Source organism: Diplotaxodon limnothrissa, linkage group LG3 (assembly GCF_057381915.1).
Source record: "Diplotaxodon limnothrissa isolate DT_005_m linkage group LG3, D_limnothrissa_male_GT1.1, whole genome shotgun sequence".
In the NCBI taxonomy this organism is placed as follows: Eukaryota; Metazoa; Chordata; class Actinopteri; order Cichliformes; family Cichlidae; genus Diplotaxodon; species Diplotaxodon limnothrissa.
In genome coordinates, this window is record NC_140598.1 from 55,413,452 (window position 1) to 55,434,220 (window position 20,769).

At 39.4% G+C, this 20,769-nt stretch overlaps 1 protein-coding gene across 1 annotated transcript in view; it reads left to right on the forward strand.

The window, feature by feature from the left end:
* The window catches only part of LOC146636636 (glucosidase 2 subunit beta-like), a 175,984-nt gene that overhangs the window by 15,238 nt on the left and 139,977 nt on the right, over positions 1-20,769 (forward strand). The window contains exons 7-8 of the mRNA XM_085350952.1: positions 5,910-5,979; positions 10,291-10,369. Of these exons, the coding sequence (XP_085207078.1) occupies positions 5,910-5,979; positions 10,291-10,369 (149 nt within the window). The remainder of the gene's footprint in view (positions 1-5,909; positions 5,980-10,290; positions 10,370-20,769) is intronic.

Below are 20,769 nucleotides of genomic sequence, written 5' to 3' on the forward strand. Positions count from 1 at the left end.
ACTGTAACTCTGCAGCATGTTTGTCAATAGTGTCACAGTTGTGAAATAATAATTAAGAAAGCCTCTTCAGTTAGTTACCTTAATTATGCATTTGAGTCGCAAGAAACAGTCGATAAAACAATTGCCTTAAACGACCTTTTAACGTTGTACTCGTGAGGACACGCATTGAGTTACAAACAAATATAGAAACATCACAACGAGACAGACACTTTTTTTCCACGAATATCTCGTCTTTCCATTTCTGACCTGTCAGTCGCATGAGTCAAAATAAGAATGAAAAGCCAGAAGAACAACCAGCTGAGCCTGCAAAGTAGAACTTAACAGTCTCTCCCTTTACAGCGCCTGTCGCTCAAACGTGTCTCCAGGGCTTCACGCGCAGTTATTGAGAAGTTTTAAAGGGCCAGGTTATTTGTACCCTCAAAGAAAATTAGTTTCTTGTGGCACATTGTGTGCGATACAGTGAAAGAAATATTGCAGGACTTTTTGCGGGTCTCAGACGTGACAGGACAACATTCTAAGTCGTATTGATTTCGATATGTGTGGTATATAGTTCATGCGTTTATTAGATTCTAAACAAGCACCGTGCATTTGCTATTTTCCTTCTTTTAAATTATCAAGTTAGTTTGTTAAGGAACTAAAACTCAGTCAATGAGTCCAACCTTCACATATGTCCCATTTTTATTAGGAATATGCTTGTTCATAGACACAGCTGGGTTACTCAGTGCTCTTCTTTTAGCAAAGCAGTGGGCTTGATTTTCCTTTTTTTCCCCATTTTGCCGAGCATGTTGGGAAATCAGGAGTAAATCCTCACTAAATAGCAAAGACTTTGTTATTCCCAGCTAATGAGAAAGGACGCTGATCGTGTGCGGTTGTTTTCTTTCCGTCTTAATGGCATCCATGATAAGCCTTGGGTTCACGTCGAGGTCTCCTCCCTGTTTAATGATGTTTGCTTGATATTAACTCCATCATATAGAGGCACAGTGTACGACTCGTGCTAGTTTTTCTCTTTTACTGTACATCCAGTAATGCAAAGCTACGCAGACTTGAAGTTCATCCATAGTTTGAGGGGATTTCCTCAAGTTCATTGGTAATCCACTGGTTGACCTGATTTCTCTAGCAGACCGCTTTGCAAACCACTTCCATTCTGCTCGTGTGCAGTTGTGGATGGCCTGTAGCATGAATACAGAGATTGCAGAATGCCAAGGCGGCCAAATAGGCTTAGTTTGCTGTCGTTATAGCACACCACACACATTTTCCACATGTAATTCAAAGAGTTCATCAAAGGCTGGTTATATTTAAAAAGTACACTCATACATTTTGGGTGTAAACAGTAAAACTCCAAATGGGGAAAATATTCTGGACCACGCAGTTCAACCCACTTTATAATTATATTGAAACAGAGTCGACTCAGATGTTTGATGTGTGGGCGTACCTGAATACATTAGTTGCTAAATACATCTTAAAAAAAAATACACATAATGTGTTCAACAAGCGTAGCTATTTTTTACAGCGATTTGTACAGCTGCCATGAACATAAGGACGACCCAAACTTTTGTAACACGGATAATTTTAATAATCACTTTATCTAACAGTTATTTCTTCTGTTTATTTAACTTTTTTTTTTTTTTTTTTTTTTTAAATTCAACCAATTCAATGTCGTTTTGTTTTTTCAAAATTGCTCTTCCACGTTTCGTCAATCTGGAGCAACGAAAGTGATCTTTGTAAGAGGCAAACATCCAAAGCTACTTACAGTTTTGCATCTTATAACTAAAATAGAGTGTTAGGATTGTTTTCAGAGAAGTTAGGATGGTGTAAATGTTGAATTTAAAAAAAAAAGTTTGCTGCTTTATCCAAAATATTATCGCCTCTACCATATCTGCTTAACATGAACATAGTATGCAGTGTTGGGAAGGTTACTTACTACAGATTACATGCCCCAAAATGTATTTTGTAACGTATTCCGTTACGTTACTCAATAAGAGTAACATATTCTGAATACTTTGGATTACTTAATATATTATCATGCTTTTTACAACTACATGAATGTACTATTGCTGTGTGATTTATTGCTATTACTAAATGGATACTCGCCATACCAATACCAACTAGATTTTTAAATCCTAACATAAAATGAGTAACAGTAGGGTGGACATTAGGTAAGGCAGCACTTTTTGCAGCGATCTCATATAGAAAACTATTCCGCACGTATCTAAAACATGTCCGTGGCTCCGAACCATAATAAAGGGACCTCTGGCTAATATAGAGCATAGTATGTGTGTGATACAAGCTTATTGTCTTTATTCCTGAAGGCATCAAATAAAGATGGGATTCAGTATCCTTTATTTAATTTCTTTTAAGTGGACTTTGACTTGCTGTGTAAAAGTCTTGAGCCACCCCTCATTTCTTTGTATTTTAATTTCCTGTTATTTTTATTGAAGTTTCCTTGAGAAACAGTTGTTTTGACTTTACGAAGGTCTTTTAAAGCTTTACAGATTTATGAATCACTGAAGGATTAAAAAAGGCACCTAACTCAAGGGATAAACCAGTGTCGTGTCGACACATAGCAGACAGCTCATCAAAGAACCAAATGTAAATTGTATCTTTGTATCCAAATGTAAACACTTTGTTACCAACATCTCGTCAAAAACCTCATTATTTGTTCACATTTCTTTAGTTGAATTTCTGAAAAATGCAGTAAGTAGTATTAAAAACAGTAAAAAAAAAAAAACTAATTTTTTTAACAGCATCATTCATAAAGAACTGCTAGCCATAAACTTGGCTTATTGTATGAAGTATGAGGAAATGTAGGACTAGTATTTGCTTGTTAGAATTTTACAAATTTTGGTTTAGATACTGTATTTCCATGTGTGTTTGTACATATTTGAATAAACTGATATACTCTTTTCCCATTTTCCAAGCAAAATATAAAGAAATTGAGTGTCGCTCAAGAGTTTTGCACAGTACTGTATATGTAAGGAAATCTCTGTATAAAAATTGTTTGAAGGAGAAATAGACTATAAGCCCTTTTGCCATATATGATTACGCTTCCCTGTCTTTAATGTGCATTCACATGTAAATGCAAATACTAATAGTAGGTTAGAATAGGAAGAGATTAACTGAATCCAACAAAATATGTATTTTTGGAATATATTAATATAGAGAATGTCTGTATCTTTGTATATGAAGGATGTACTAAGCACTTAGAGTGTCTGCTATCTTGCCTCTGAGGATTCGAGTAGTTCCCCTGAGCTAACCTATATGGACCAGATCCAGTCATAAACATTGGCTGTACTATTACATCATATTCTCTGGAAACCAGGGTCCATTATGAATTCAAAAGACTACAAGTTCTTGATCTTTATTTCTAATAAAACATGATTTGCACAAAGGAAAATAACAAAAATTCTTGTCTACCTGACTTTAGACTTTATAAAACTTATGTCTTCTTGAAATAATGCAGTAACACGTGTTGCAGCAGGCATTGTCTTCTTGTTCTGAACTCTAACAGAGCGCTTCATATCCCCGCTTATACGTCTTCTCTCCAGATAAGGAAACGCTTGATTGTCCTTGTAGAGCAAAACAAACAGTGTCAAACATAAAAGAGTTCAGAAGGTCCCATAAGGCTTGACATTTTCAGTCAAGCAGCAAAAGCCCAAACTGAAAACAGAGCTTCACTCTGAAATTCCATTAAATTTGATATATTTTTAAAGTATTCTTGTGGTAATTTAGTCCTAAAGCAGGACTGAGTGATGGTAGCTCTGCTAAGCTCTCCACAGAGAATGTAGACTAGTTTTATTCTTTCATCTTTATTAATTGTACCTTGTAATTTAAAAGTTGATTTTTCGAGTTACGAATACCCGAGCTTCCTTGCAGCACAATCATTTATGTCATTTGTAAAACCTGCGTGTCATATCAGTTTCAGGTTGTTAAAAAATTTCCTGGAAAAATCACTCAGCCATGTGGGAACCTTGAAAAGAGTTCTGGGAATAAGGCAATTAGCTCAGCAACTGTAATCACAACCTTGATGAATTTATGAGCAAACTCTAATGAGTAAGATATTGATTTTGTACACTGCAACGCTCTCATTGTGCTGCAGTGTTTTTTCATTTTTTCATTCTGATGCTCACCGTTAAACGCACCGTTTAGCTTCAAATATTTATTTTCAGGTTTCTATCAGTATTTCCAGTCTTGTCATCCCATCGATAAAGCAAAAACAAAAAAAGATTCTACCTGCAGCGTTTGATCTATTTCCATTTCAAAGTATTTTTTTTTTTCATACAGAAAACTGTAATTTCCCTTCTTGGAAATCTTGCCTATGGTATATAAAAGACAGGACAATGTGTGTTTTCTTAGCCTTGGAGTGCAGCGCGAGCCTACAATAACAAAGCTCTGTGTGGATAACATGGTCTGTAGGCTAGGCGTAGATCTGCAGTCTCCCGCTGATATGTTCCATTCCCCTCTGTTCTCTTTGTGCCTCTCTTTTATTTTACGAGTGTGCCGTGATATTGCCCGAGCAACATGGGTGGATGACTGATGGTGTCCATTAGTAAACATAGTCCCCTATATGTGCCGTCGGCCTAAAGAGCCAATGTCTTGAACCTCTTTCCCCAATTTTTCTTTTTTTTTGTTTGTTCTCCCTCCTCCTCTCTCCTCTTTTATTTTCCCCATTCCTCTCGACTCTTCCTCTTACCTTTTACCAACCAACCCCCACCCCACCCACCGCCCTCCAATCCCCTGCATCCACTCTATCTTTTTTTTCTTCCCCTGCCTTCGTCTCCATCCATCCTCCTTATGGTTGTTTTTCATAGCTATGGCTCTGCAGTAGAGCGAGGGATGAGACCATTTCTCTTGCTCCTTTAGTGCGCTCACTTTTTTTTTTTTTTTTTGCGAGACAGAGCGGCCAGAGGATGGGTTGAGAATGTCAAGCATTAGGTTGGGAATAGAGTGCTGTTCAAACAAAGGAATAAGCCACTAATATGACAGATGCTGTGTGTATTGCAGGAGAATATTAGCAAATCTTGTTTAACTCCCGGGGTTGAATACAGTCAACAAACAGAGGGTGGGGTGACGGGAATCTGGCTTCTCCGTAGACGTTTGCAGCTCCCGGTCATGTTTCGGGTGTCAAGGAGTGGCGTAGGATCTAGCATCTTTTAAAACTTTTAATCCCACAAACAGCATGCCTTAATAAATATGGATTTATTTTGGCAAAGATGGGTTTGAGAAAAGGGATCATTTTTTTAAACCCCCCTGCATCACACACTTAACACAGTTGCTTTACTGTACACTGGGAAGAAATGGTAATTTCAAAATGAGCTTTTCTGTAATTAGTACAGAAAGATAATTGCGGCGGATGTGCAATTAGCATTATGTAAAGTGTTTTTCCCCAGACTTAGGGGCCAATCAGTTTACCCCTCGTACATTCTCTGCTCTGCCGATGACACGGGAGATGCTCAGTGCTGAACATAAGAGAACTTCCTCTCCTTTCCACTCGCAGTGAATGCGGATTCACAGAATGAATCGGTTGGGGTCACATGCTCGCTGGAAAAAGGGGGTTGAGGAAGTTTTTGCGTCTCCTTTTCATCTGCCTGTGTACATGAATGGAGAAGAGGGAAATCACTGTCATACCAGCCGTTACAGCACAAAGCCTCCTGATTGCATTCTGGACTCTGCCATGCTTTTTTCTTTTTTTTTCTTTTCCTACAGGGAAACCAAATGTTCTTGCACAGCGTGACTGACTCATTGCCTGATTGCCCTCCACACCCCCCCCACACCCCATATTTTTTAAATCCAGCTCCATCCTTTTCTTCATTCCTGCCTCTCAGTTTGCATTCAGATAGAAGTGGTTGCTATTTAAACAATCTCATAATTCTACAGTAACACGTGATTTTTTTATTTTATTTTTATTTTAGGTCTCATCAGACATCAGAACAGCTCCGTTACCAGCATTTTCCATTTATTGGACACCAATAAAGATGGCAGGTAAATAACTTGTATTCAGACTCTTTTGAGTCCTGTTTTTGTTTTCATGTTCTGGCCAGTGCTGCCCATTCTAGTGAGTCCAGAAACCTGCACTCATATGCGTATGAAGTGTCAGCCTTATAATGCTAACCCCACCCCACCCCCAAGCTAGAACCATATTCTATTAATACTTTGTTGATTACGCAGGCAAAGTTTTGCATAATAAAGATCCACTGATTCAGGTTTTGAAGGCTACCAGTGATGTTTTTATACTGAAATAGTTTTTCCTTGTTGGGTTCTGCTCTTGCCAGGGTGAATGGGCTTTTTGTCGCATTATTTCATTGCTAAGAAATCTAATACTACAAAAAAAAATATTATGTCGTCATCCAGCACTCTGCAGAAGTCTTCAGCCACCCCTTATTTCTTTATATATTGCTTCCAAGGAGCCAGACTTCAATGTAATTTGTTTAAAGTGACCTTGTGCAATATTTCTTCAGGCTTTCTGAAGAGCTATTAAACAGAAACTTGATATATTGGAATGGTGTGTGGTGTCTCCCTGCGACCTCCCCTGTACACTTAATGATGGGTTTTCACACCTCACGATTTATCAGTAAAGTCGTGGTTTGACTACCATTGCAATACTTTCTGGGTTTTTCCAAAAGAAGCTGCGTAGGCAGCGACTACAGTGACTAACTTCTAATGCAAACCCAGTTATCTTGTTCTATAAACAGGCCTGAAATATAACAGAAACCACTCAGTTCTGAAAAATATTTCAAGGCTTATTCATAAAGACTTCAGAAATAGGACAAATTCAGCAAAGACCTGATACAGGATGTGAGTGATGTATCTGGCCCTTCAACTGATCCAAAAGGCCATTCTTAAGGATGGGAAACAGGGTATGCCAGTTTACACAAGAACGGGACTGAAGATCCATTGCAACAGGTCTAACGGAGTGATGACTCTTGTCAATAGGTGTTGGGGATCTTGTCAAAATGTATGAAATTATGACCATGGAAAAGCATGGTTAGAGTTCGATACACCTTGTAAGACAATCTGGAAAGCATCTGATTCGCTATGGCTGCCAACACACTGCCAAAGCAGTAATACCATACCTGGATAGAAACACTATCAGTCATGGATTGGCCTCCCCCAGAACCCGGACCACTGCATTCTTGGAGCGGTGTGGGATCATCTAGCAGCCAAGATCCAAAGAAGAGCTTTGAATGTCCTTCAAGAAGTCTGGGGAAATAGTAATTTCTTGTAATTACAGAAAGGACAAGAAAGCTGCATAAGAGAGCAAAAGTTAAGTGCTGAATTTAAATCGTTTGTTACATTTTATCTTTTTTTCCTGACAAATGATCGCCTGTCTTTGAACATTGTTCTCTCCAAATTGATTGGTGACAAAAGCCAGTCATTAATTTACCGGCCACTAGCAGTCAAATGAAACTGTAACACAAAACACGAAATAACAACCACAAAAAAAAAATACTGTTGAAGAAGTTCCTTTAAATTCCGGCAGACTGAATCGGAGAGTTTTAGGAAATATTATCATGTCAGATACCCTCAAGAGAAATTCTGCTAATGCAGCAGAGTGAAACCAAAACAACATGAAATATGATAAAGAAGATCCATAACACTGGATTAAAACTATAGGTTGTCACTCGCATTTATTCTGTCTTGCATTACTCGTGCTATAAAATAAATGGGTGTTCACATCAATATGAATATGGATTACACTCATTAGTTCCACCTTAACTTGTGGAGCAGTGAAGTCTCATCAGTCTGAGTCGAATGCGCGCATCTCATTCCCTGGAACTCCTACACCTATTTATTCTCCAGCAAGCCTCAAAAAGTATTTCTTCTCCTTATTTGCATTGTTCAATCTTCAAGTCTCAGCAGGCTCACTTGTTGCTCCGCTTTCCAATCTCCCGGCCTTCCTTGCATCTACACAGACGAACTAAGTTGCTGTCAGGATCGGCGTCTGACGGCGGCCAGCTTTAAAGGGAATGGCATCCGTTTTGCTGCCAGGGAAGATATGTAAATTTTTCTAGTGGCTTGCAGAAAAACTGAGTCCATGATATCCAATGAGCCTGTCCCCCTTCATGCTTTTTCTCCACAGCCATCCACACCCTCACATCCTCACTTTCCCACAACATGCTTGAAGTTAAAACAAAATCGATACTTCTTAAGCTAACTGGGCATATTCTTCCGGAAAGCAAGCTGGCCCAAGCATAGTAAACTGAAAGTGCTATAAAACATATGGCCGCATCGAGGACGAACTGCTTGTGCAGCGATTTTCTGGCAGAGCGCTATATGCCCACTTATGCATTCCTGCGATTGGATGCAAACCATTATTCAAGCCCTCCTGCCCACCCCCTCCCAGCCACAGTCCCTTCCTTCCCCGGCTCTGCCTCCATCCATCCACTCCATCCAAAGCACCGCCTCGCACTTAAACAAACACATTACTAAGCTGAAATATCTGCAAGTGTCGCTCATTTCTATCCAGCCATTGTCTCAGCCTGTCAGCATGTGGATTCGGTGAGCTGGCTATCTTGATGCAGGACGTGTCCTGATGCCCATTTGAATAAAGCAGGTGAAGGCTTTGCGCTTGTGTGCTACATCACCAGTCCTCCCCTCCCCGTGTGGCTCTGCGGCTCACATGCCCGAGTGTCAAGCTTGATTTAGTCGCCGTTTTATAATAAATGCAAATTTGCTGGTATACCTGACGCTTGCACGTTGCCGGGGACTTTGATCGAGATTAGCATGCACACTACAGGCTCTTTATCGTGCACAAAGCAGGGGAAAAAAAAGCTCTTGGCTTTGTCCCAAATGACACTTAGCGAAATGTTATCCCATTCTTAATCCACTTGATTGGAATTGCTAATTATCTTTAATGCAGATTCACAGATAATTGTTCTCTCATTTATACTGTGAGCTAATCTCATTTTTGTGTCACCAGTAATTGCTTCATGCAACCTGTTTTTTTTTTTTCTTCCTTTTTTTCCTTTAAAGTTTAGAATCTGCTCTGATGTGCATGAAGGAACCTGTCAGTGGTAGAGATGTCGCTGATTATCACCACAGTTTGTACTTAATACTAATATTAATTCTGTATAAATATTGCTACTGCGAGTTACGCAGCAGGCTAACGTCGTGGAATATCTTTGCATGCAGCATTTCCAATATTTCGGTCACACCTCAAGTTTATATATCTGCAGTCTCACAGATTCATATTGCATTATAGGGGGGTAAATTATTCCCCCACACTTTGTTCATTAAGGTAGATTCTTGCCTTCCTCACGATTATTTCAACCCAAACCTTCCTGAGCACCACACACAAGTGCAACCCACTGTGCCAGCTGGCAAGCAGTTGGCAGCCCAGTGCAGGATTAACTGGTACCAGTATGCTGGCCTATAAATAGAGTCTACCAACTGCTTCAGGAAATGAACCATGATGGAGCCTCCCAAAGGCTCATGAACAGGTTGTGCTTTTTATCCCCTCCCCTCTGTCAGGATTCATCAGTGCATGTGTGTGAGTTGCCAATATTTTTACTGTCTTTCTCAGGGAAACCTAGCAAAGCACCTGCTCTCAAGATCAGGTCTGCATCTGCCCTCAGTGATTGGGGGCAAAGCCGGTTTTCCTCACACCAAATTCTATTTATTTCTTTATTTTTTAGAGGCGTCATTGTGTGCAGCTCGACAATGCAGAGAGATCATTGCTTTTCTCCAGCACTTACCCCTAGCATTGATCCTCTGTAGTGGAACAAGCTATTTGCTTTGTATGTTTGCCTGCACGTCCGCTTTTGATGGACTCCTAGGATTGATCCTGGCCATGCAGTCATTATCTCCATTCAGTTTAGTGCTGGTTTACGTAAAACCTGAGGAAGGAAGACACCAGCGGTGAAGAATGGCCATAGAAAAAAGATCTAAATGCTGTAGGATAATAGGTGGCATGAGAGATTTTGACTGCACTGTGTGCTGCTTTATGTTTTGTGCAGTTTAAACTGCGATAGGGTAAAAGGAAAGAGAAGTGCTCAGCTCAGAGCAGAACATCCTTGATCGCAAAATGTATTGTTGGTTCAATGCAGTCGGTTTGTGTTACTGACTGGTTGTGCATCTGATCAAAAAGTTTAGTATTTGTTTCTTTTGTGCAAACTTTGAATCCCTGCCACAGGAAATGAGACTGAAATGTGACTCAGTGGGCCTCAGGTGCTTGTGAATGCTGTGCTGATGACATGTTATGTGGATCATGATGAAATCAACTTATTATATTGGGCAAAAAAACCAATATTGGGATAAATACTAAAATGCTTCCTGATTTTGTACCCTCTGCAGTTTGACAGTGGATGAAATCAAGGCTAAAGTGGTGCTTGTCCACGATGAGCAGCGTGTTCTCTCTGAGGGTGAAGCACTGGTAAGTTCATCTTTATTCATAGTTTATGCTACAACTCTGCAGGTAATATTTTTTAATGATTATTTGATGCTGGATGGGGAAACAGCCCAGTGCTACACCTGTGTAACTAAAAGTTTCTTGGTCGTCCACATCGTGTGCGGCTCTCCAAAGTTCCCTTCAACTGCCATTTCCTAATGACAGCTGGAAGCTTTTTGATATCTTTTTATAGCCTAGCCCAATCCTGGAAGCCTCAATTAGCTTTGCAGTTTCTTAGAGAAGCCCGTGGTTGTTGAGTGCTAACACAAGAGTTGAAGAGTGTGGAGGATTTATCAGCTCTGAATTGTCACCAGCTGATGATTCCCTTAATTAAGGCCAAATAAGTTAATGAGGGTCTGAGGCTTTTTATGTGAAACTGTTACCTTGGAATCTTTTGCCTAGTCTCACACCAAAGTATGCCACATTTATTGTTGGCAATAAAATTTTGTATTTTCAAAAATAAACTAGCTGGGTTTTTTTTTGCTTTGTACCCGTTCTTTCTTTGTTGGAAAATAAAGCTTTTCTAACATGTATGACGTTTTAAAAGAAGTATCCTTTAACCTAAATACTAACTAAAACATTTTGTTGTCTAATCTGATTAAACAGTGAGTGAAAATGATGATAATAATAATAATAATGATAATAATATACAGGAAATTAACCCAAGTCTCATCAGAGCAGCTTTTATGACTTGTGCCACTGCCATCCATCCATCCAACCTCCTAATGCAGTCTTTGTTGGCTTTTCTGTGTGCACCGGGGTTGTCACAACACTGGAATTTCACACTCAATAGTGGCACCCAGGAGTATAATTTTTCATAGAAGTTAAGACATTAAAAAGCATCTTTTTTTGTATTCAGCTACAGTCCTGTTTATGTGTCTGGTGACTTCTCACCGTACTTCTTCTGCTGATCAAACAGCCTTTTCTCAGCTTCAGTCAGGGACTTTAAGAGAAGTGTAATAATTTTCAAACACAAATAACTTTGTAATGCTGTGAAATTCACTTTATTGATTCTGCAGATGGGAGGAATTGATTACATTTGCTGCTTAGCTCCCAGTAGCAGTAGCAGTAGTAGTACCTACTACCTTAATAACAACAGATGACTTAATGTGCCAAGGTGTGCGGTGGCCAGGTTAATGTTTATGATAATGTTTTAATACTTTAGTGTTGTTGAAACAGGAAATTCCTCATAAAGATGAGGGTGTCAGTTTGTTTCAAGCAGTGTTCAGCTGCTAGTGAGGGGAGGGGCTGTGAGCTGTCTGTATGCAGGGTGCTGAGGTTGTGTGTCAGCTAGAGGCAAACATGGCACTGTTCAATATTGTTGCAAATGAGTATCCATTTGCAACAATATGTTGCAAATGGATACTTTTTTGTAACAATTAGTATCTGAGAGTGCAGGTAGACAGTCACAGGACATCTACGTAAGCCCCACCCTCTCATTTTATGATAAAACTAATGAGTACTTCACCGCATTGCAGGTGGGTTGAAACTTATGCACCTACTGGAGTTGTTTTTTATTCTTTGATATATTTATTATTGATTTATTGATTGATTGATTTTAATTTGGGGGAAAAAGTAACAGTGTGTTAAAAGTAATGTTTGAGGAAATGCTAACTGATCTAATCTAATTGATTTCTGTTATTATGATTGGTTTTAACATGCTTTATGCTACTTTCATTCATTTTTCAAGAAGTTATTTTAAAAAAAGTGGAAGTTATTGCATTTTAATTAGTAAACTTAAGTGGCACAAAAACACTTTACTCCTCAACATTACTGAAAACCATCATGAAAACACAGACAAACCCATAGCTTCCACACCGTGTCTACACCATCAACAACAGGACATTCTGCATATTTGCATCCAGATATTCTGCTGAATTACCGCTCGTCAATTTTGCTGCCAGAAGAGATTACCCTTTTAGTGCGCGTCAGACTACAGGACTTTATAGCAGATTTGCCTTTGATTCCTTTCCTTATCCCGACATTCAAATGTGAGTCCGGACCCCGTCAGTGCTGATGTTCGACCCATTATCTGGTACTTTGTAGGGTTTATAGAAGCATTCTTAAAGCCTACAAAAGTGCTTCTGGACTCATCGGGGCTGTCTTGATGTTTGATGTTTAATCGTTACAATCTTGATTGTTACACATATAATTGCTTCAGCATGTACACAGCAGACAGTGAAAATAACAGTGGCAAAGTGAAACAACAAGGTAGTCTTCATGTGCTTTGGGAAGACAGAGATGGAGCAAGCTGAACAACTTAGTAGAGACTCTCAAAGACTTTCAAGTTATTTCTAGAGCAGCTGACTGTAATGTGAAGCAACATAAGCGTTTTAGTCTTTGATGCTAATGTTGTGTTTGGATACTATTGCTAATTACTAGTGATGGCCCGCTTGAAGCTGACGCTCCGGAGCGTGTGTCGAAAAAAAACAACACACTGGTTCAGAAGCACTGTGTCGAGGCTTGCTTCGTTTGGCAAAAGTCACGTGACCAGTGACGTCCGAAGCTTCATTACGCACGTAACTGCTTCGGTACCTGATTCAAACAGATATAAGGAAGTGAATCATCCACGGGATTCGTGGAGTGTGTTGATGGTGACAGATAGCGACGAGGTGATCATTCCACTGACAGATATGGAGCCAGCGAGGAAGAGAGGACGTTCTGGCGTGTGGGAATATTTTGAGTTGATTTTGCTCAATTCATTTTATCTGCCGAAGTGAAAAACTTGAAATGTCCAAAATCATGTTTTCATAATGTAAATATCATTACAGCATATGACTTTAGGAACACTTCCATGTGAATTAAAGCTGATGAAGACTACAAAAATGTATTTGACACTATACGTACATGACATTGCTACACAGTTTAGAAAATCATTTTGTTTATTGTTTTTAGGTGATAGTCTGCAGGACCCAGGAATACCTGCATATCTACCAACTTGCAGTGTAGTTCCTGCACTCCACAGCCTCTTCTGTTCCATGCAAGTGGATTTTCTCCAGGGCAGGAGAAACTATTTCTAAGAAAAGAAACAGACTCAGCCAGCGCACAGTAACACTAATCCTCTTTTTAAATGTAAATAACAAAAGGGCTACCTTACATTGATCATGTTTTTACTTTGCAAGTTCTTGATTAGGGATGGGTTTTGATTATCGCTTTTCTGATTACAATCCATGCTAAATTGAATAAAGTGATATTGATTCATTAAAATCCCGTGTCGATTTGTAAATTAACGTTATTATGCCTGAAACGCCAGCATCTCAGGTTAAACCTCACAACATGTCGTCAAACACCATGCAGCTAAAACAGTAACTGGGAGCAGGTTTACGGATTCTGCATACAAACGTAAACACAGAGCGCGGACCCGACGCGTCAGAGTCAGATTTTGATGTGTCGTCGGGTCCGCGCTGTGTTTGCCTCTTTTTTTTTCGCTGGCTTCTGCAGCTGCAGGTTTCATAACTCTCTGTTTACATCTCTAATTAAGTCTCACATGTGTCAGCTTTCTTTTAATAGATACGAAATTATGGATATATACTGTTAAATGATCAGACTTGTAATATTTCTGACTGAGGCAAAACTTTCCAGATTCCAATCAAATTGAATCGGATCCTGTATCGAATCAAAATGATTCTACAAATCAGTGACGATGCAGCCGTACTCAGCTTCCTAAGCATTTTCCCTTTCCAGTTCACAATCAATCCCACCCCTAGGTCAAAAATATGTATAGGACAATTGGCCTCATCTAATATTTTGTATGAACCTGTCAAGCTTTCCAGTGATTAAACGACAAGTAGATGGAGGCAGGACTTCACAGCAGGGGCATACTCCATAATGTGCTGTGCATTCTCATATGTATATTATATATATTGCTCACTTATTGTATTTACCAACATCAAGGAGTTATGAGCAAAGAAAGGCCACACCATAGTGCATGTTTAAATAGGGAAAGTTTATTGATCAAAATGTATTACGCAAATACGCATTACATTTTTTTCAGCCCCCCAATCGAGAAAACAAAACCAATTACATGTTCAAAGCAACGGAACGGTGGCCCAATATCAGAGAGAACTCCACTCTTGAGTGAGCAGTGATAATTGAGCAGTCCGTTTTATTTTGCAGATTCAAGCTGCTCTTCAAAATTTTCACCACCAGATGTCACCGGAGAGGACTGTGTTGAAAAGCTTCGAGTAATGAACCGTTTTTCAATACAAGCTTCAGTGCTTCGGAAAGCTTCATTTGGCCATCACTACTAATTACTACCAATCTGAGCCAGTTGTCTTTGATGATTCATCAATGGATATGTGAATGTATATAATTTTGGGGTTGTGTATTTCTCTACGTCATTAAATCCATTACATATGAATAAATACATATATGAGAAAATATTATTCCATATCTCTAAACAGTATTGCTGGAGCGCCTTGAGGCAACTGTTGTTGTGATTTGGTGCTTGTGGCAGGACTTGACTTAAGCGGTCAAAGAAGAGCATGAGACTGATGCTGTCCAGTGTAGCAAGTGATTTATTCACCATTTTGTGACCCAAACAATATTTACAAAGAAACCAATAAAAAACTCAACTCTAAATTAACTCAGTTCAGCTAAATAAAACTGAAGTTAAATCAACGGAAATTAAGGTCAAACTGCGCACAGCTACACTGACCTGAACCTTTCTTCTCAAACACCTGAGTTCTGCTTAAATAGTCCACTTAACCAAACAATCTCTCCTCTGGACTATTCCATTCAGTAGGTAAGATGAACATGATTATATTCAAACCTCTACTGCTACTCTTTACTGGCAACATAAACTCTATGGTGTAATCAATACATATTACATCATTAAATCTATTTATCCCTAAACACTCTAAAATAAACTTTATGAAATTACAAGAATTCTTCCCCTTCTGCACTTGGTCTCATCCTGTGACCTCAGATGAACCCAGAAGCTATAAAGCAGGAAGTAAAACTACATTTCCTCCTTTTGTTTCTAGAAGACAGGTAGGTAAGGTTCTAAATAATACAAATTAACAGTTGAAATAAATAACATGTTAACTTAAACTTGTAGGAATTGATTTAAACCAAGATGTTATATTATATAATCTGTAAAAGTGCAAAACGTAAACAAACCCGGGATAGTAGATGTTTGCCTGTTGCAGATTGCATATGAAATATGGTTAAATCAAAACAAGAATGTTAACTAAGAATATGGACAAACGGTGTTGTCACCCACTTTGTCACAGTGCTACATAAATAAAACTGAATTGAACAAAATTGAATTGAATTTCCGCATCCGCCAGGGTCCACTCAAGTCTGAATGACAGAAATTTTATCCTAAGATGATGAGTGCAAGCGTCCATGGGGATGTCCGCGTGCCTGCTTGTTTTTTGTGCACTTACAACTTTGCGGACGCTCCAGGCTAGTGGACTAGTATAGGAAAGCAGGAATTACTTCTCAGCCAACATGTCTCCAGCTGTCCATTTCCATGTCTGCCACAGAGTATAATCTAGGCTTTCTTCCCCCCTCCATGCTCCTTGAAAGAGTCTGAAGTTATGCCACAGACCTCTACTCTCTTTCTGCAGTTCAAATCTCACCTCCAGTTCTCACTGACAAATACACAACCTTGCTTAACCTGCTCTCACCGATCTCTTTATCATCCAGACTCTTGAAGCAGCCTGCTTTTTCTCATTGCACAGTGTTGCTAAAGTTCCAGCAAAACACATGTAGATACACACTCCGTGTTATTTGGGATTTGACAGAAAGAAAATCTGTGAATCTGTAAAGTTTCTTGTTATATGTATGACTCAGTTTTAAAAATGAGTTATTATTACTGACGTCATGCTGCAGACTGCCACATAAACAAAATGATTATGATTGGGGAATTTGCAATCGCACTCTCTCCGTTAGTTGGTTTAAAGATGGGAACCTTGTCCATGATCACTCGCAGCCTTTGGTTGCTGTCTTCAAAGCAACTGTCAGGGTGTCGGGATGCCAGTAAAATGGCAATAAGATCAAATCAGTCTGCTATCAGTTTGTGATTGACTGGTTTCAAGTTGGTAATTATATGGAAACTGTTATATAGCAATTAACTGTAATAAATTGCAAATCTGTTGCTGTCTAAATACACAAAAGTCCATAATCATCATACTTCATAGTTACATTGACAGTCCAGCCAGAACTTCACAAATTAATAACAGAAATTCTGAAATTCCACCAGGAAGAGTGACATAGTTTCTGCAGGATAGCAAAGGCACTTATATAATACAATCAGCATGAAATCAGAATACAACCAGAATACAACCAGTTGGCAACTAGTTGCATCAAGTCCTCCATTGCAAATGTTGCAAATGTTGCAAACTGCACTGCAGTTATTTACAAACCTTCACCATTCTGTCGACGCAGCCAGCTGTTAAAATCAGTCTGAGTCAGACTGCAGCTACCTGCAATCAGTTGCCATTTGTGAAAGAATTCAATGGAGTCACAAGGCAATATCATTTTTTCTCTTTTGGTTGCAAGAAAGTAGTTGTGCTATTTTGTAAATGTGAATAAACTACAACAATATATTCGAATTATATCAATTAATAACATTTTGAAAAAGGTATAAGTAGTTTTCCAAAACACCTGGAGTAAGTACTGCATTTACTTGGGAGTACTTTCATCTGTGGATCAGTGCACAGCTGGTGCACTGGTGAGTATTTATAGCATCTGGACCGTAGGTAGGAATGTCAGACCTGTCAACCTGCCTACTGCATAAGAACACCATCGAACATATCCCTTTTATGTCTAAATAGTAGTTTAGTAGTTTTATCTTAGTATACTATATAGCGCTATCTCAAAATCAAATATTGATTTAATCTGCTGTTGCACTGTCTGCAAGTTTGCTATCTGGTTTCGATCAGCTGTGCGCTTCCCTGACTGGTTCGATGTTTTTCCCCCACTTATACAACAGGGTTCCTTCCACAGTCATTTGAATTCCGAACAGGAAGCGCACAGTGATTTTCCCTCAAGCTGCTGTGTGCGAGAACGCGGCTGTCTGCTTCACTCTAAACTTGTTGAGCCTCCCTCTTACCAGGCAGTACATACTAAAAATCTCTGGCTGTAAACAAAAATGGCCAACGCTTAAATTTTCCTCTGCCTTTTCCCTCCTGTAAATCATATGCACAATAATAAACAAACATGCAAATTACAATAAAAATAAAATCAAAGCACGTCTGCTGGGTTCTCCCACTGCAGGGCATGAGGAGTTGAGCCTTTGGGTAGGTTCTCACTAGGCCGAAAATGTGTTTACAGATATTTTCACAAATTAGTTTGTCTGTATTTAGTTGGAGTTGGACTGTCCTCCACTCCATAAGGGGTGACGATGTGTATTTTTTGCTTTGGCTTGCTAATTTTAGCCTCTGTAAAATTCTACCGTTATACGTTTGTTGTGTCGGCACGCAACGGAAAACAAACCCGTGCAGCTCCAGCGCTTTAACCAACATGAAGGACTCAAAAAAAAAATCTGTGCTCATTTGTTGTTGTTGGGTTTTTTTTCTCATGTTTTTCTCCCCTGCTTGCTAACGGGGAGACATTCCTAATGAATTCAGCTGCATCTGAAGAGGATGAATCAGTTTGAATATGCATGAATATGAAAATGTGTACTTAACTGCAACCACAACAAACCGTGATCAAGCTGGGCAAATTAAGTAGGGTGCCATTGACAGTGGTTACCGGGCAATTTACACTAGAACTGACAAGCGGCCCCACGTTAGCACCTTAATCAAGGTCCAGGGGCAGCAACAGGTGTGCCTTTAAAAGTTAATTGTGTGTATTGGTGCGGGTTTAAGTAAAAGGTGTTGTTTTTAAACCCTCTTATTGATTCTTTGGTGTTTCTGTCTTAGAAACACATTTTCTGGCGACTTTAACGTTGCCGTTACTTCACTATACAGCTTGTGCGTACTCTAAATGTGTTTCCTCACGACAAAGAAAGAAAGTAATAACACCAAAGTACCTGTTTTCCTCCCTCCATATGAACAAAGACAAAAGAAAACTTTCCTCCTTGTCGGTTCTCGGCTGTAACGTCTGAAGACCTTGATAAGTTTTCTCCTGTCGGGGCGGTATAGGTTTTTGGCACGCTTATTCAATTTGTGTCATTTTCACATCTTTTTATTTCCCCGCTTCTCCCCTTTCTCTTAAGAAGCTTTGGTCTCCACAGAAAATTCAACTTCCACTTCAGCGGCCCAGATAATTCAAGAACAGAGAGGATTTTCAGGAGAACAATTTGATGATCAAAGGAGGCGCTGAGCTCGGGAGGGAGAAGGGATATTTTGAAGTGGCTCTCTGTCGCTATTCTGTCATTATGTTATAGCCGTCCACTCCTGTAAAAAAAAAAAAAAAAAGAGCTGATAATGTAGGTCCACTCGTGTTTGAAAGGTAATCATGCTGATGAAGGAGAATGTTTTTCGTTGTTAAATAAAAAAAAAAAGCAGCTGAGATTTATGTTGTGCTGTTGCTATTCTCTGAACGTCAGATGCAGCCGTCGTCTGAACAGAAATGATTTCAATACTCAAACCGAAACATTTGCACTAAATCAGACGGAACTGTTATTTCTTTGGGTATTACCTGTAGGACAATACATTTTCAGGAGCACCAGTGTGTAACCAAGCTTGGACTCCAGCAATGTGCTTGTGAACTAGAGCTAGAGGAAATTGCCTTCTCTCAAGCTATAGACATTTGTGCCGAGGTGAATTTCACTTATCCATCTACTACCCACTCGCTTCTCTTAAAGCCCCGTACTCAGTCTACCAGAAATGGAAAGAGATGGAGAAAATAACATGTTTTTCCTTTTCTTTTGAACATGAGGACAAAACCCCCCGGATTTAACGGGGGGGAGAAAAGTCAGTTGCTGTTTGGTGGTGATAAGAGAGAAAAGTTGAGGAAATTTCACATTTTTGTGTGTAGCTGGGAAAGGTCGGGGGTTTCCCCATAACGGCCTGCCTAGTGTGTATGGAAATCCTGCTTGTTTCACAGTTTTATAATATTGACCATGCCCTAGGGTTCCCTAGTAGACGAGCTGACATTGCCTTGGTGGTAACGAGGCAGAAATTATGACGCTGTGGTGTAGTTGGGAGGTAGCAGTGCGTAGACAACCGGGGGGGGGGGCAACATTTAAGATGTCAGAGCTCTTTGGGTTACCTTCACTAAGTTTTTCAAGTAAGATTTTTATCTCTGTGGTTGTTTCATCATTTTAAAAATAATCATTAAATGTCTAGATTTAATTTTTAACATTTCAACATTTTCATTGAAGTCTAAACTTACCTTAATTAAGTTTTATCTATCTATCTATCTATCTATCTATCTATCTATCTATCTATCTATCTATCGATCTATCGATCTATCGATATGTTAGTACTGTCAGCGTTAATGTCATTAAATGATGTTAATGTAATTACCGCATTAATGGCGCTAACGCGTTAAGGAGCTAACCGCGCTAACACATTGACGTATGTGTATGTATATATATATATATATATATATATATATATATATATATATATATATATATATATAACACGTTAATCTCGTTAAAATGATATATATATCCTGTTTATCCATAGAAATATCAAAAACATTCCTATGCTGTTCATCCAATCCCAACATTTTTCTGTCATGGTGGCAGCTTGACAACATCCCACAGAGCCTAAAAGCACCTGCAAAGCAAAGCAAGCAGCCCTGACGTGACTTTACCTCCCCATCTTGGCAACAACACTCGGCTCTCTTGATGTTCACAACATCCACTGAAAACAAACACCGGATGCCGGTGTTGCGTTGTCATTCCACCCCTAGTCAGTCCCGAACCAAGGTCAGCCTCTCAGCTCGGCTCTTAACACCATCTGTTTGAGCTGGTTGACATTTGGCCCCGGCCAACGCTTAAATCTCACTTCAGAGGGGGCTCGGCATGTTTGCATTCTGTTTTTGTATTGTGTGTCAAGAGGGCAGATTTCACTTAGATTTCGTCTCAAATCCACAAGATAACATCTTATTAAATGTATGTTAGATGTTGGTGAAGTGAGAGACTGTGACATGTACTGAATACATGTTTAGGCTATTTAGGGTGTAATTGCTTTTGTCTTTTCATACAGTGCTAGGTGCAAATGGCTTATTACATCAGGGGTCTGCATATCATCGTGATGGTAATTTTTGCACATTTGGTCAAGTGAAGAGTCCCGAACAGGAAGAGCATATGAATACTTGTGAACAGGAAAGCAGAGTTTTATTTGCTCTGGGATGTCTTCCTGGCCACCAGAAGGGGGCAGCAGGCCTCTAAGTTGAGCAAGAGCTGATGGCAAAATGGGAAGTCACATTCACAGGTCATTTAATCTCTTTGTTTTGTCATGGGCTGGGCCTCTGGTGCT